At 31.0% G+C, this 17,174-nt stretch overlaps 1 protein-coding gene across 6 annotated transcripts in view; it reads left to right on the forward strand.

The window, feature by feature from the left end:
• Nucleotides 1–8,219: 8,219 nt before the first annotated feature.
• LOC106459848 (methyltransferase-like protein 23) overlaps nucleotides 8,220–17,174 on the forward strand; it is a 12,699-nt gene continuing 3,744 nt past the window's right edge. The window contains exons 1-6 of one of the 6 annotated variants that reach the window (XM_022386402.1): nucleotides 8,220–8,283; nucleotides 9,124–9,228; nucleotides 11,461–11,704; nucleotides 13,260–13,344; nucleotides 14,564–14,715; nucleotides 16,363–16,631. In XM_022386402.1, coding sequence (XP_022242110.1) covers nucleotides 8,281–8,283; nucleotides 9,124–9,228; nucleotides 11,461–11,704; nucleotides 13,260–13,344; nucleotides 14,564–14,715; nucleotides 16,363–16,412 — 639 coding nt within the window. In that variant the 5' untranslated portion in view covers nucleotides 8,220–8,280 and the 3' untranslated portion in view covers nucleotides 16,413–16,631. The other 5 variants (XM_022386403.1, XM_022386399.1, XM_022386400.1 and 2 more) reach the window with 5 other exon arrangements.

Raw genomic sequence — 17,174 nt, forward strand, 5'->3', positions numbered from 1 at the left:
CCAAAGTGCGATCATCCTTTCTAATTTTTAAAGTTCATGGGTCACTTTAACAATGTGTGATTCACCCTAAGAGTGAACTTCCTGCCATACAAGTAATGTCGGCGATGCTTAATGAAGACTAGAATTTCAAGCACCTCTTTCTTCGTTTTGCAGTTTCTGCATTCATAAGTTGTGAGCTATAACTCATTTACATTACCGATCAATCAGCCCCATTTTGCAACTGTGCCAGCTGTGCTCTGATTGAACTCTCAATAGCATTGGTATCCAACAAGAACTCACAATCCTTTTTTAGATGCATCAGCTTTAGCGAAAGTAGACACTGGTTGGTAGTCCTAGGAACATTGGCCACAAAATGTCGATACTAAGACACAAATCCAAGAAAACGGAAACGTCAAATTTCTCCTCTGGTCCTGTCTCAAACCGCTCTGATCTTTGTAGATACTATCGAGGTGCCTTCTCTACCGACAATAAGACACCAAGCAATTCTACTTGTGTGTGCATCAGTATACACTTTCCAAGTTTGAGCTTTAATCCAGTCATTCTTATCCACTGCAAAACTATGTATAAGAATGTAACAGTAGCCTCAAATACTTGGCTAAATACCAAGACACCATTCATGTATACCAGACATTTGTCTCACTGTAGCCCTTTAAGTTTAAGCTCCATTAGCTTCTCGAATGTGGCTGGAGTGTTACATAAGCCGAATTTAATGACTTGGAACTCAAACAAACCATCTAGAATGCTAAAAGCAGTTTTGGCTCAGCTGTCGTCATCCAGTTCGAATGTTGTAAGTATCTTGAGATCAAGTCTAGAGTACCAAAAAATTTGGCATTTTCTAAGACTTGCAGACATTTGCCTATTTGAGGCAACAGAAAATCATCTGCACGTGTTATGATATTCGCAATTCAGAAATCAACCAAGAACCTGCTCACGCCATCTTTCTGCATGACAATTACCACTGGAGAGGGTCCTGTATTCCCGGAAGACCATATAATCTTATCCCTTGTTCTCTATTCGTCGAATACCTAGGAGTCTTATATCCTAGGCTACGCGCCGCACCGATATTCCTCAACCGTCCATATTCCACTATGTCTGAGACTTAGTCTTAGAAGAAAACTTCGTCTACCCTTCTGGGTAGATCAGATAGCGTCCAGTCCCATTCCTGTGGTTCCAAGTACAAGATGCTGTCCTCTAGGGACCTTTGTTAGCTTATGTAAAAGTCCAAGATAAAGGAGGGGACTTCCCCTAGATCTAACCACACTGCTTTGAGGCTGTCTTGCTTCAGCTCAAAATTCAGTCTTCTTCAGCTCGTACACCTTACACCCAGCAGAAAAAGCCATTTTTTTCATAAACACAGAATGTGTGACTTACTGGGGTGTTGAAGAGTCTGCTATATACCCATTCATAAAGAGCACAAACCTTCGTAACAGTAATATTCTCGGTCATGATACCAACATTTTTTCTCACTTAATACTTTGTAATATACCTCAGTACACATATTTTCCATGGAGTAGTTAGTTAAAATTGAACATTTGAAAGATATCATTGTATAATATAGGTTTTTGTTTCTCTCCTAACACAAACTTGGTTCGTCAACACAGAAAGAAGCAATACATAAGATGTACAGCGCAACAATCTTTATTTAATAAAACACAAAGAACAAACACAATAAACGGTAAAAACAAGGGCAAATGTTTTTTATGTGTGTATTGAACTGGTAAGAGAAGTGCTCTGAAAACCTTTAATAGATTCTTCTCACCAGTCCAGTGCAAACCTCCCTGTACGCTAACAACTAAAAAAAATTAGAATTTTAAAATAGCTCTGAAGTTAAACTGAAACAAAGTTAACCTTTATAAAAAAGAAAAGAGAATGCTAAGTTCAAATCACTAAACTATTATCCTAGAATTTTAAAATTCTCTAACGTTAAACTGTGACAGACTACCAACCATAAACCTTTGGGCTACTGTAAACAAATAGTGGGATATGATCATAACTCTTATAACACATTCACGGCTTAAAAGTGTGTAACGCGATTATTTTCGGTAACCGGAGGCGAACCATACGCATCCAGATCTACAGTATGGTACACTAAACATGAGGCTACGCCAGGCCTATGATTTTAAGAATCCTAATAAAGTCTTGGACTCACAAGCAATTTGGGGCATAAATAGTTTAGAAAAATGCATCTAAAAGTCGTCGGAGTCCATTGGTAATTCTAGGGTTAACTTTTCCTTCCTAGGTACGCCAGGATTTAAACACTGTTTTTTCTAGTAATCCAAAATTTCAAAGAAATTAAGTATAATTTATATTTTAGTTCTATTAATAACTAATGTTCCTCCTTTAGCAGAAAATGAAATTTTCCGATCTTTGTTTGCTTGTTGGATTTTGCGTGCAGTTACTAGAGGACTGTTTGCTTCAGCCAGTCCATAATTTTGAAATTATAGACTAGAGGAAAGGCAGCTAGTCAACACCACCAACCACAGGTCAGACCACATAGTGGAATTTGATCGTTATACTTATAACGCGCTCCTGACAACCTCAAAGTGCTGAGCACGTTACGGACGTGAATCACTTAACCTCAGTTTCACAGTCCGGCACGGTAACTATTGGTCCACACTCGGCCATCGACATGTGTGTAATCAATTATGAAATACTATCTACCAGAATAATTGCTAAAGATCTCCAACAAAAAGTTACAACTTATCAAGTTTGGGTTTGTTTAGTCTCGATTATATACAGCGTATTGTTTGGTCAATGCGAAAAGCTAGGATTTTTGAGGTAATTTAATTCATAGACTAAACTGTTATAGATTAGTTGTACGAGGGTGAAGCGAACGTTTAGGAGACTTAAGAATCTACTTATATTTTCGAATTAAATACTCGCTTTTCGAAAGTGACACTCAGAACATACCTTACTTGCGTCTATTCATCTTGTAAAAGGAAACTTCCTGCCTCCAATGTTTAGGAACTTCTTTTTCAACTGTAAGCAAAATTGTCAAACTGATGAATTTCAAGTGAAAAGGCTTAATATATTTTATGTAGTTCTTTTGAATCATTAGTTTTTTTACTTAAAAAGTAGCGTATATCATGATAACACACTGTTTAAAAAAGAAAAAATAATGGAAGAAATAATAGTGAATACGTTAAACACTGAAAAACATTCAGTGCTTTAAGAAATAATAATAATAAAACTGTTCAAGATTATTCGAGTTTCGAGTAAGTAGTTTTTTCAAATGTAAATAAAGTTATTTTTCATCATCATATTTGTAATTTTTTAAAAGTATACAATTTTACATGGTAGTCTTTATTTATTTAAAACAAGCTTAGTACATTTAACTGAAAATTCATTATTTGAATTTCATTAAGTTGTGTATATGGAAATACAAAAAGAAAGAATTCCTAATAAGGGTCAAATTAAAGATCTTTGTCTTATTTTATTGTATTATTTTAATTAAACATAGTACTCCAGTTCGGCAAGATGCTTAAATATGATATCCTTTAGTAAGTTTAGGATTGTTTTCACTAAATAATTTAAATTATTCACTGTTAAATAAAAAGAAAATATTTTTGGTTATTGAGCTTACAGATTTTATGGCGAAATTTGTATCATGATATTTCAAACAAATATATGCGATAGTTTCACTTTTTTTTTCTTTTTCACAGAATTTGGTTTCGTTTCTTTTGAATTTCGCGCAAAGCTACACTAGGGTTATCTGCGCTAACCGTCCCTAATTTAGCAGTGACAGAGTAGAGGGAAGATAGCTAGTCAACAACACCCACCACTAACTCTTAGGCTACTCTTTACCATTGAATAGTGGGATTGACCGTCATTTTATAACGCTTCTACAGCTGAAAAGGCAAGCATATTCGGTGATGGGGAAAAGAACCCGCGACTCTCAGATCATCGAGCGCTCTAACCACCAGGCCAGGCCAGGTCCTTTAAAAAAATCTCTATTTCACCACTTTAGTATGTGGGTTATTGTTTAAACTTACACTTTTATTTTATACGGAAATAAATGATCGAAATAGAAAAAGACAGGAAAATTAAAGAAATAGTATGTTTTCGATAAAATTTATATATGCGATAATTCTTTAAATTTCATACCGATGATTTAAATCCTCAAGTTCTAGTAACAATTTCAAGTTGAAAATATTATTGATACATTTCTCATACAAAATCATTCCCAACTAAATAAAGAAAACTTAAATTCCATACTCAAAAATGAATAAGTTATTTATTAATGTTTATACCTCATTGATGGTTTCATGCTATATTTAGGGGGGGGGGGATCTCTGAACAATACTTCGTGACAAATAATCCTTATAAACAAAACTAATCTGCCAAGAATTTATGTTGCTTGAAAACTTCGACTACATAAATAGTTACACATTATGCCACACGACTTATACAATTCTCGTACTTATCTTGAAGATCAGAATATTTCGAAACTGGACGTTAATGAAGCATCATTTCTTTACGTAGATTTTTCACTACTATTAGGTAATGTCGGTTCTGTTTTATTCCATTTCCTTGATTGTTGTATCCGCCTTTGTGAACAGTTGTTTTTATTTCAACAAATGTCTGTAAATAAAAAACAAAACAAATACACAAACGTTGCAACGTTAAAGTAAAGAAGAAGAGGTTTGTTTTGTGTTTTAAAGAAATCGGAAGTTATATTAAGTTTCAGAAACAAGATACAATTATCTTAATCAAATTTTACCATGTATACCAACAAATATATTATATCTTAGAAAAATACAGGAACAAACCAACAGTTAGCGTCAGCACTGCTTTATTATCATAAGAATAAAATACGATTTATTTTCATATTATTAATAAAAGCAAAGTGACCCAACGACATAATTAAAATTGTTAGGTAATATTTTTTTATTTATTCCCGAGTTTCTTTTTCACCAGTATCGATTTAATGTATTTGCCTAAGTCTCTTGGTTGTAACGTCTCATAAGAATGACTATTTGTTTATGTTTCTGATAAAATACAAAATATTTATCTCGTTCTTTAATACATTTCAGAAATTTTACAACAGATGGCAGAAGTTTCCACAATTATTCTACCTTTATCCTCATTGATGATTAACAATAGCCGATAAACAATCTTCACAAGGCTAATTAGTAATAAACTTTCAAAATAATGAATTTAGAGTTCTTCCAAGTGGAAAATGACTATTAAAGATGTTACTGAAATAAAACAATACGTCATTTATGTTATATATATATATATATAAAGGCGGACGAACACGGAAGCTACGGGAAGTGGATCTGAAAAAAGATCGATTTAGAGCAAGTTTTTAATAACATTTTTGTGTGTGTTTAAAAGTTGTAGTGATACCCTTGTTAACATCCTACCGCCCAATAAAAGCTTTGGTTAATCTTAGCATGTTCTAACAGCAGAATTCTTCAATTTATTATATATTAGTTTATTGCATGAAAACGACCCAGTTGCCTCTTGTGCTTAACTAAATGGCTGATCCTCCCGTTAGGGTTAAAAAACTGAAACAGGTACGAACGTTAAGAATCAGTATTTTGAAATCAAACCAATAGCCTTAACTTGAACGAAAATTATTTCTAACATACCACCCATAATAAGCCATGGAGTTATAAGAGAGTTGTGTTCAAAGTTTGGCAGGGTAGTCGGTCTTATTCGTACCTTGCCTGTGTCTACTATCCAGAGTTTAAACACGTGGAAAGTTTTATACGACAAGCATATAATGAACTTAGTGATGACAACGAATTAAGCAAAACCCAAGACAAATGAATTATTTTTCAGAAGGTTATCGTTATACTTTATACTGTAAGTTTCTCGATGCAATGTTGCAATTATAAGGTTTATGGGCATGTAAAAAATACTGCCCTCAATTAAAAGAACATAAACTGATAAAGAATCAGAAACGGTTAATTTAAATAATGAAGACATGACACAAGAAGATCTCGAGTTGACGATATCGGATAACAACAAAGTTGATAAGTGTAACGCGGGTCATATCGGTATGGGAACAATATATGCACAAATACAAGATTGCCAGAAAGAAGAAAATGTAACTGTTTTAAACCAATGTCCAGCGGAAAGTGGACAAGAACTTTTTAATACTGGCCTAGAAAAGATAGTAAAAAACCAACTGAAAATACTAATGAAGAAAACGAAGGAATCTCGTTTAGAAAGATATATTTACTTGATATGTTTGAACCAAAAATATTACAAAACAGGTAAGAAATAATTCAGACGAAGAAGCACGTCAGGAGCAGAATAATAATAAAAAAAGAATGGAGTTCATACGAAAGAGATAATTTTAAACAAGAGTGTTATGTATAATGAGTATAAAACAAAATAATTCTTAAGATTGTTAACTGAATCTCTTTCACAAATTAATTTAGAACATAATTAAGACAAACAAATCTATGTAATGTTGTAGAGGAAAATGATAATAACGATTTAAAATATCTTGACACAGAGAGTGAAATTTTAGAAGACCATTATCAAAATCAAGATTTCTAAAATAGAAAAATTGAAAGAATATATATATATATATTTTAAAAAGATCAGAACAGTGTAAATACAAAAAAATGTATAGTTTTTATCTAAAAATTTAAGGAAAAAAATCACAAGTTCAGTTTACGTTACATTTATTAATAATGTCAAATGTATAGCTCAAGATTTTTTTCCTAATTATTATGGTAGTTACTGCTATACAAAATGTTAGAGGTTGTTCTACAGACATTATTAACCACGTGGTTAAAAAGTGATATTATGCGTCACCATGTAGAAATTATTGTATTACAAGAAACTAATGTTCCTGTACAAACCCAATCTTTATTTTGGAATAAGTGGAATTATAACAGTAGATTTACACCAGTCATCTGGGAGAGAAATAATGTTTATCTCTGAGCATAAAGGTAATATTCTGCATATATTGATAAAATCAACTTTATCTTTATTCAATGTGTAATTACACAATTTTATAAAAAGCTTAAGAGTGTTGAGATTGCACTGAGAAAGAACCGAGGGAATTATAAAATAATGATATGATGAGCTTAGCTGGAGATTTTAATGTAACGTTGAATACATAATTAGATCGTAAATTTTCAGAATAACACAAATATTATATAGTTGACAAATGTCTCTTGAACGCTTACAGAAATAACTGCTGCTTGTCAATCATTAGCAAAAGATAAGTCTTCTGGAACTGATGGCCTAACAATTGAGTGGTTAGTAAAATTTTGGCCTAACATTGACAGTTCTCTGCAAGAAGTGTTTAATAAATCTCTGGAGACAGGCGAATGTTGTAGAAGTATGATAAAAGCAGCAATTAAGTTAATATTGTTACGACAACGACAGGTCACGTGACGCTCGTATCACGCCACTTCCTTCTCGAACCTTCATGAAATGTCGGGAGACTACTAGATTGGGGTAGTCTTGTATATATAAGACCGGCCAAGAAGCAACGTAAGGTAATGAGTAATAATATTGTTGAGCACATGAGAAGTTCGTTGTGAATTATAGCGTTTGTTATAGAGCGACTGTTAAAATTAAATGTATCGCAAAGTTGTATTCAGAAAGAATGAACCAGTTTCATTTAAGAAAGGACTTGTATCGGCAAAGTTTCTTCGGTAAGAATTTTTACCGAAAATTAACTAACGATCGGAGACGTAACAATATTATAATTTCATGTAGCAACGGAATCATAACTAACAGCAACTCCTGCTGCAAAAGGACGTCCGAACAAGCATCACTGATCACTATATAGATCAGTGAGCATCACATATCTATCAATAACTACTAGATTTTCTCATCCGTTTTGCGTTTAATTAATAAATAGACCTACAGTCCGCAGATATTTCTCACTGTATCAAATGTTTTATTTTTATTTCAATAATTTTATTTAAGTTATATGTTTAAAAAATAAAATAGTGGAAAATATTTAGTTACGAAGATATTCAGCACGTTAGCAGTTTTTAGGTCGCTAACTATATCATAAATTAAAATAATATTGTTATGGTACACATACATACAATGGTTTTATTGTGTCATTCATACTTTTATAGATAAACTAAATTTGTTTGAAGAGAACTTGAGCAGAATAAATTATTAAACATGAAGTGTCTGTCGATACGCTTTTTTTTTTTTGGTGGGGAGAGGGGTATCGTGAGTGTAATTATCAGTAAGAACTGAGTGAAGGTTTAAATATAATTCATTAGGCCTGTCGAAATTTCGTGAGTCGGCAGACGTCGTCTCACTTCTTTACTTCATTGGTTATTGATACTAATGGTAATAATGTATATTCATTATACAGGATGCTTCTGTATTCATATTTTATTTGTAAATATATTTAATAAGTTTTAAATTGTAAAATTGAGAAAAACCATAATTTGTACAACTAGTTTGAATAATAAAAATTTACCAGTTTAAGCTCTAAGATCTTACAATTTTACATAGACTGACGGATGTCTTACAAAAGTTACATTACTGATTACAATCAGCTGTTTGTGAAAATGCTCTTTTCCACGCACCGAAATATAAAGTAACCATGTCAGTGACAGATGCGGAAAATAGTTTGAAAACAGTCCTTAAGAGGTTTTATTTTCAAGATTATGTTGTAAATGGAAAAGATTTTTTTACAAGTCTCGAAGAAGAGTCAGCCGTCACTACCAGTACTAGCAGGAATAAAAGCAGAAATTTAAAAATAAAGATAAAAGAGGTACAGTTATCAGTTTTATGTGTACTATCAGATAAACTTAATTTACTTCAACTTTAAAGTTACTGAATCAATTGAAGCATATTTTGCTAGACGTAGAAAATTATTATGCAGATGCTTTTGACAGTTTTTAATATTTTTTGATCTGTGTATATAAAGACGTTGTCTTCTTGATGAAGCCATATTTCTACAGAAACTTCGATTTTTTTTTCATATCATATTTACTGTACATTTTTTTAAAATTATTTTAGTTTTAAGTATGAATCTTATTTTCACAAGGTTACAGATCTTATGATAATCTAACTCGTATTGTTTTATGAATACAAAGAGAAAGATATACAAAAGAAAGTTTTTATTACATCTAGTTTTTATCTAAATGAAGAAATTCTTTTATATTTATTTAACTCTGACAGGTTCTCCACCCTTGTTATGGTTTATATGTGTGGCCTTCTGCTCCAGTGTTGGCTCAGTATGTATGGTACAACAGAGAGATGTTGACTGGAAAAGTTGTTCTTGAGGTAACTATAGTATTATAGTAGATAAATTGATGCATGCATTGTTTTATTTGTGTTAAAATCAATATTTCATGGCCTTCAGCTAATAGTACATTTGTTGTTTTTTTTATACACTGTCGTAATAAATCTTCCTACGAGCTGTAAGTATGAGTAAACTTTGTATTTCAAATCACTACTTATTCCTAGTCTTTTGAAGAAAATATATCTATTTTGTAAGTTTGCCACATTTTTGTCCAAATAGTTTACTTAAGATTTAATAAATGAAAAATTCTTCAAGATGATCAATGGTTTGTTGATTAACAGTTGATATATGCTTGAAGAATTTCTGTTGATTCCCTACAGAGGATTGCTTGAGTATGTTTATAATTCCTTTAAAAGATTCTTAGTTCATTGTTAAAAAAGATAAGCTATTAAAACAATACTTGTATAATTTTTTTTCCTTTTCTTGATTTCAAACATGTCTTATGTCTAGTCCTTGTCATAGCCATTTTGTCTTAGTGAATCATGTCATGCTAACCACAAGAGCACTAAAAAAAACTTTCACAAAATGGTGATTTTTTTTTGTTGAAAACGGTTAAGTTGCACTGTTGCTTATTTATGGGGTTTTGACATAATGAGGTCTGTTGTTCATTTTAAGTTCCTTCTAAGAATTCCTTATTGTAGCTATAAGGTTATATATTACTTAGTATTTTATTTGAGCTGGCTTTAAGGTATGTATTCCATTCATCTAGATTTAAAGTGTTAATTTATGCTGTCCAACTCTGTGATTCTTGTGATGCATTTGTTTAACACAAGCATGCTTTTTCATTCTAAAGTACTGAAAATAGAATACTTATTATTTTGAAAAGCAAAATTAATTTCTACAAATTGCAACCAAACCTGGGAGAAACTTTTTTTCGTTATTTTTCAAAACATGAACCTAATTTTATTCTGTTTATGTAGTGATTATCAGATTGATTTCCTAAACCTCCTCAGTATTTATGACTAAACCTCATCTAATCCATTAGTCAGAATCATGGTTAGATTCTGTCTATCTCGTTGGTTTCTTATACTAATATTTATCTTAAAACAAAAGAATCCTACTGTGAAATACAAAAATGTGGGGAAAATTCAGATGTTTACACACAGTGATCAAAACTTTTCACCACAGCATTGTCTAAGCAACAATTAATATTAACTTCTGATCAGAGCAAGTTATATACTTTGAGTGAAACTAAAAATCCACCTGGTAATCAGTATGGCTAATCTCTTATGTTTATACTTATAAATATTAGAATATACTGTTTCATCAGTTGGGTAACCTTGCTGTTAACAATATTTTCAGTGATCCAATAATACCTCACAAAGTTCAGCCAATTTAGGAGTTTTAGACTAGTCCTAAATACAGATATTAAGCTAACGATGCAAAACAATCCATATAATAAAATTATTTTAATAAAAATATATAAAATTAAAAATTAATATATAATAATTGCGGAACCCATAATGTTAATGAAAGTAACATTATATAGTTAATATAGCATGCTTTACTTGGTGAACATATTCTGGGATACAGAATGTATGTACTGTGACTTGTTTTGGAACTGTTGCTGATGTAAAATTTTCTTTTTTGCACTCACCAATTTTTCTTTTACAAGCTGTAATTTAGGTGTACTATTGTTATAAATAAATGCTTTCAATCAATCAATAATTTTCAGTGATATTCAAAAGTACTATCTTAGGTTTATATACAAAAAAAGTTCTTGTTATTGTAGGACTTGTCATTTAATTCCTGATAGTCTGCCATAATTTCAGTTTTTTGAGGAAGGGGGGCATACTTATCTAGCTCATAATTTAGTGTGTAACATCAAGTAATGTTCTCAGGATGTGTAAATAGATATAAAGTACCCACTACGTTATCTGTTTCCTATGGAAGATATTAATAATACAACAATGCTGTGTTACCATTTACTGAAACCAGTTGAAAGCAGGCAGCATGAAGATAATTCAATTTAGAATTTTAAAGTAAACCTGACCTGTTTCATTGTTGTACTTACTCTCCAATTTTCAAAATGCTAAGTATATTATAATTTTTCCTCCAAAATACTTTATAGTTTTAGCTTTGTAATACTATATCATTACTTCTAGAAGTGTTTTAACACACTCATGAAACAGCAGGGGTAGATGTGAGTAGTGAAACATGCAGTGATAATGAATTAAATAGAAAATAACGAGAAATATTTTTATCATTTGCAGGTTGGTGCAGGTGTAGCTCTGCCAGGAATAGTTGCTGCCAAAGTTGGAGCTGAAGTTTTTCTATCAGACACAGAATTTCTTCCTCAGTGTCTGGAACATGTCTCTGAGAACATATCCCTTAACAATCTAGACTCCAGCAAAATAACAATCATTGCCATTACCTGGGGTTTTTTCTCTTCACAGCTTCTCAGCTTGAAACCTGTTGATGTCATCTTGGGATCGGATTGCTTTTATGATACAAAAGGTTTGTTTTGAAGTCGTATAGTACAAAAAGTGTAGCAAATAAAATTTACTTTGACATCATCTTTTAATTAGTCAAATTCAAATTGCCAGGTGTAAGCCCATTCAATGATGCAAAACTAGCCTAATGAAGAAGCAGATTGGTATATGATTATAGTTTTGTCAGTTTATGTACTTTTGTTTAAATTGCAGGTTTAAAGAAGGTTTCAGTGAATTTTTTAAATAGGGTAATGTTCAGGATTTCCAAGTCTGAAATATTTGGGAAACCTAAATAGGATTAGGGAAAATCATTTTATTATAACTCTAAGAATTTTCAGTGGTGTATTCAATCCTCTGCTTACTGAGGTAATTTCTACTCATTTGTCACCTAGCTATCATTTTGTTTAAGATGCAATACTGTTTACCATTGGTGGATTGCACAATCTATGTACGGCTTGATCCAATCACAAGTTGCATTATTACAAGGACTATGCCAAAATTAGATGTTGGTAAGTTTGCACATGTATTCACAACTTTCCATTTGGGCCAATGATGTATGTTCTTTACATAAGTATTCTGAGGTAAGTAGTCTCCAAAGTATTCTTATGCTAAAACACTTAAGAGTGTTAAAGCATGAGGGTCATAGTGCCAATTGTATTTAACAACAATATTTTGATAACTTGCCCTTAATGTTATGATAAGCAGGTTGAAACCGCTTCAGTTGTCAGCGTGTCTGGAGATTATTTGGAAAACTTAAATTATGACCTAAAATGAGGCTAATCTATAAACTTAGTTTCATACGTAAAACAAATATTCTCCAAAATAAAGTTGTTACAAGTTTGCTTTACATGTCATTCATACATCTTTATTTAACTTTTTATGACTAAACTTTCTGAGGTTGTTGAGGGTATAGAAGTCAATAGCAACATATTAAAGTAAACAATAATTAATTGTATAATACTGTTACGTCTCTGTTCGTTTGTTAATTTCCAGTATAAATTCTTTCCAAGGAACTTCAGCGATACAAGTTCTTTCTTAATTAAAATTAGTTATTCTTTCTCGATACTACTTTGTAATACACAGAATTTCCACAGTCACTTTAACTTAACTATAATTCACTGTTCGCTTGACTTAATTATCTCTATCTTCAATCTATCTGACTATGCAATTCTATCTTTTTCACTGGCTTTATTTGCCAGGCTTATATACTAAAAAAGAGGGCACCTGGAACAAACTAGGAAATTCACGATCATTTAAGAAACTCCTCGCACATGCCACCAGCGTCATGTGACTTCCGCTGTCGTAACAATACTATTTCCTCATTCTTTTATATTCAGCCAAGAGTTGAAGGGTTACAAAATCTTCAAGGCATATCATCGAGGCAGCTTATTGATGAACTAATAATTAGTACTGAACTCCAATATCATTATTATCTTTATATATTGTACATAATGACAGTTTATAAATTTAAATATTTGTTTACAGAGATGGTTTTCATTTGAAGATAATTTTCACTTTAATTTTACATGTATTGAAAGTAAATTATTCAACAAATATTCATAAAATTAATTTTTTAATAGATTTTGAAGATATTCTTGTTACAGTGGTCTTTCTACTAAAACAGAATCCAATTGCACAATTCTGGTGTGCCTATCAAGAGAGAAGGTTCGTTTTTTTTTAATTATTTAATACTTAAGGTCACAGTTTATGAGCTAAAGATAAACAATTAGTTGTGCGAAAGGGCATTGTTCATATTTATATTTTTTTACAACTGTAGATGGACATTATAATACCATATTGATTTATACACATATGCTGTATGTAGTACTTAATACAGTGATAACTAGGTTCTAATGATTTGTCTTTTGAGTTAGCTAGAGCTTGATTAGACTTTTTACTTCATTCCTCAGTAGTTTTGGGATCCCAAGTTGAGTATTTTATAAATTGAGTTGTCTCTTGAGTAAGAAAGAACATTAATCTAGTATAATAATAAGTTGGTTAACAAAATTTATTAGTATAATGAATTTATTTATTTTTGAGAGAACATAGTTAAATGTTTTGACAGATCATTAGTTGGTCTTCTTCAGGTATGAAGATGACAGACGAATGTTCTGTCAAAATATTTAGTATATTCTCCAAAAAATAAACCATCTCATTGTGCTCATAAATCATTGTTTGTTTTAAAGACAGAAATAAGAACTCATTTTAATAGCAGCCTATGTGAGTAACTTATTTGTACGTGAATTTATGAATGTTTTTACTGATCAGAAATATGACTTAAAGAATATAAAATCTGATTTTATGCAATAGTATTAACATCTTTAAAAAATATACCTACAATTATGACTGTAATTTTTCCTTCCTATGATATTTTAATGATGGTCACAATTTTATTACAACTTATTCTAGTTCTTTTACGTCTCTGTCTGTTACTATAACATAATTCTTTATGCCTGTATTCTGTACATTAATCAGTCTTATAAAAAATGTGCACATGGTTGTTTGATCACTTTTTATTCAGAGTTAAACAAGTTTTAATACGGATACAAACATATTTTTTATCATGTGGCTGAAGAGAAATTAGTAACGTAAAGTTACTGTCTAAATGTACAACATGCTTGGTGTTTCGTTTTGGAATGTTCACAAGAAATGGTAATTAGTAGTAACTGCTCCTGCATAAAAATATGTCTAAATTATTTTATAATAACTTTTCTCATATGTGTTTCCTTTGGCGTTTTAAAATCTTTCATTTTTTAAACGTTTCTTCTTTGCTTTTGCGAGTTTGCATTATTTTGCCTCAAGTAATATTTTTCTTTTTGAAAATAAGTCATAAGAACCACACACGTAAATTGTTATTTATTTAAATTCTACTTCGAAATGTCAGTTCAGATTGGACAATTGAACATCTTTTAACAAAGTGGAGTCTTTCATGTGAGGAAGTTCCTCTGGCAAACTTTGATGCAGACAGTGCAGAAATCGGAGGATCAACCATGCCTGGCTGTCACACTGTTCATCTGTTGGTTATAAAGCTTAAAGGTAATAATGTCTTTATTTGAAGTTATAATTTTATTTACTTTTAATAAAAATTATCATGTTGGTATAAATTCTCCGAACAAAATTATACTAACATATAATGTTAATGTAAACAACCCACTGAAATAGATTGTTTAGATAAAATAATTAAGTTGATTTTATTGTTATTAATATTTCATCCTAGAGGTTTTTTTCATAAACACTGTGGATAATAAACGTTTCTAACTTTTCTATATGCTTCTAAAATAAAAAACACTATATTACATTAATTCTCTACTTTACTTTGTATTGTGAAAAGTTGTCAATATTATATATGTTCTACAGTTTGGGGGATATGGTTGCATATTCTGCTGTTAGATTAGAGTAGTTCAGTAAATTGGTGGTGGGTGCTGCTGACTAACTCCTTTCTTTACGTCAGTTCAAAATTAGGAGTGGTTAGCACAAGTAGATCTTGTGTTGCTTTGCACAAATATCTGAAACAAACACACAATTCAGAAGAATATATTAGTGGTATTAATACTTCAAGTCCTATATAAATATATAGGTTCACTGTGGTGAGTGAAAGATACCTAAATTATCTTACGTATAATATATAATCCACCTCCATAAGAAACCTAGTATTGTCCAAGGTTACTGATGAAGGGGTGTAATATAGCTCAGTTAAAACTGGGAATCAAACAATATCATGAGCTTAACATTTATTTTTAGTACCTTAAAAACAATAAATTAACCTAATTTGGATTATGTACATATCATTAGTACACGAGCTGTTAAAGTGAATGCTGGTTTTATAAGAACATTCCATTAATATTTTTTTTAGACGAGGAGCAAATGTGCCAACAATGTAAGATAGACTTACAATTGTTTCTCACTGCCAGTATAAACTAAACAAAACATTGTTAGAAAATATAGACTCATTTCTAAGTTCTAAATTCTTTTGAAATTTATCATTACAACATCTACTAATATAAATTCGACTTTAGTTTTACTATTTGGATATTAAGCAGTGTCTTAAGTTGACTGAGTTTTGAAAATAAAGTTACTGGAACAAGTCAATATTCATTATGACTCGTAAACATTTACTGTTTGTAAAACTTTTTACAGTGTGAAATACTGAAATTTACATTATATTTGTACAGCCTTGTTGATATCTTTTAGGCTCCATAATTCTTTTTTTCTTTCCATCCACAGAACTATCGATGTAACGAGTTATAATGTTAGGCACACTTCTTCTGTTAAAAACACGGTGAACTCTCTCTTCTTTTTTTATTTTCATGTAGAGAGAAACTTATCCTTTTAAAGAATAAATTAAAACCTTTTTTTAATCCTTTAATATCTTAACTTTCTGTCTGTAGTTCTAACACTATACAATCTAAAGTGTATACAATAATGATATTGTACCCAATTTTGTTAGAGTAATATTAAAAAACATTTCTAAAGATTTCATGTAATGAAGAGATTAAAGCAGCTAACAGTGAAAGTACAAAATTGATCTTTTTTTTATGCAATGAAGTTAAAAATATATTGTGGAGTTTATGAACCTGTATTTTTATTAGTTACTGCTCCTTTCAAAACAGTGTTAGGTCACAGTTTACAGTATTGTAAAGATATTCTTTAAAACTACCTTACAAGTTTTTTATTATATTTCAGAATTCCCCAGTGTTTTAACCACATGTGTGAAGTGCACAGAAATGACTTAAAACATTGCATATATAAACTGTGAATTCTTGGTAAAAAAAACTGAAAACAATATTTTTTTATGTTATTTAACTTCTTTCATTCAGATTTCTAATAAAAAGTTGCTATTTGTAACATACTGTGACAATAATTAGCTGAAAGTTGACTTTCCGTATTGTTCTGTTGTATAATTGTATTTTGAAAATTGCTTTTTTGTAGGAAGATAAACTGTTCATTGTATGCAAATTGTTACTTTGTAACATGTTCTTGGAAAGATAAGCAACCTGCTCATTATGCACAAATTGTTGCTTTGTAACGAGTTTTTGGAAAGATCAGATACCTGCTCATTGTACACAAGTTGTTGCTTTTTAAGGAGTTTTTGGAAAGTTAAGGTACCTGCTCAATATACACAAGTTGTTGCTTTGTAAGACATTTTTGGAAAGTTAAGGTACCTGCTCATTATACACAAGTTACTTTATAACATGTTTTTGGAAAGATAAGATACTTGTTTATTGTATGGAAGTTGGTTACTTTATAACATGTTTTTGGAAAGATAAGGTACCTGTTTATTGTATGGAAGTTGTTACTTTATAACATGTTTTTGGAAAGATAAGGTACCTGTTTATTGTATGGAAGTTGTTACTTTATAACATGTTTTTGGAAAGATAAGGTACCTGTTTATTGTATGGAAGTTGTTACTTTATAACATGTTTTTGGTATAGATAAGGTACCTGTTTATTGTATGGAAGTTGTTACTTTATAACATGTTTTTGGAAAGATAAGGT

This window comes from Limulus polyphemus, unplaced genomic scaffold, assembly GCF_000517525.1.
Source record: "Limulus polyphemus unplaced genomic scaffold, Limulus_polyphemus-2.1.2 Scaffold667, whole genome shotgun sequence".
Lineage (NCBI taxonomy): Eukaryota > Metazoa > Arthropoda > Merostomata > Xiphosura > Limulidae > Limulus > Limulus polyphemus.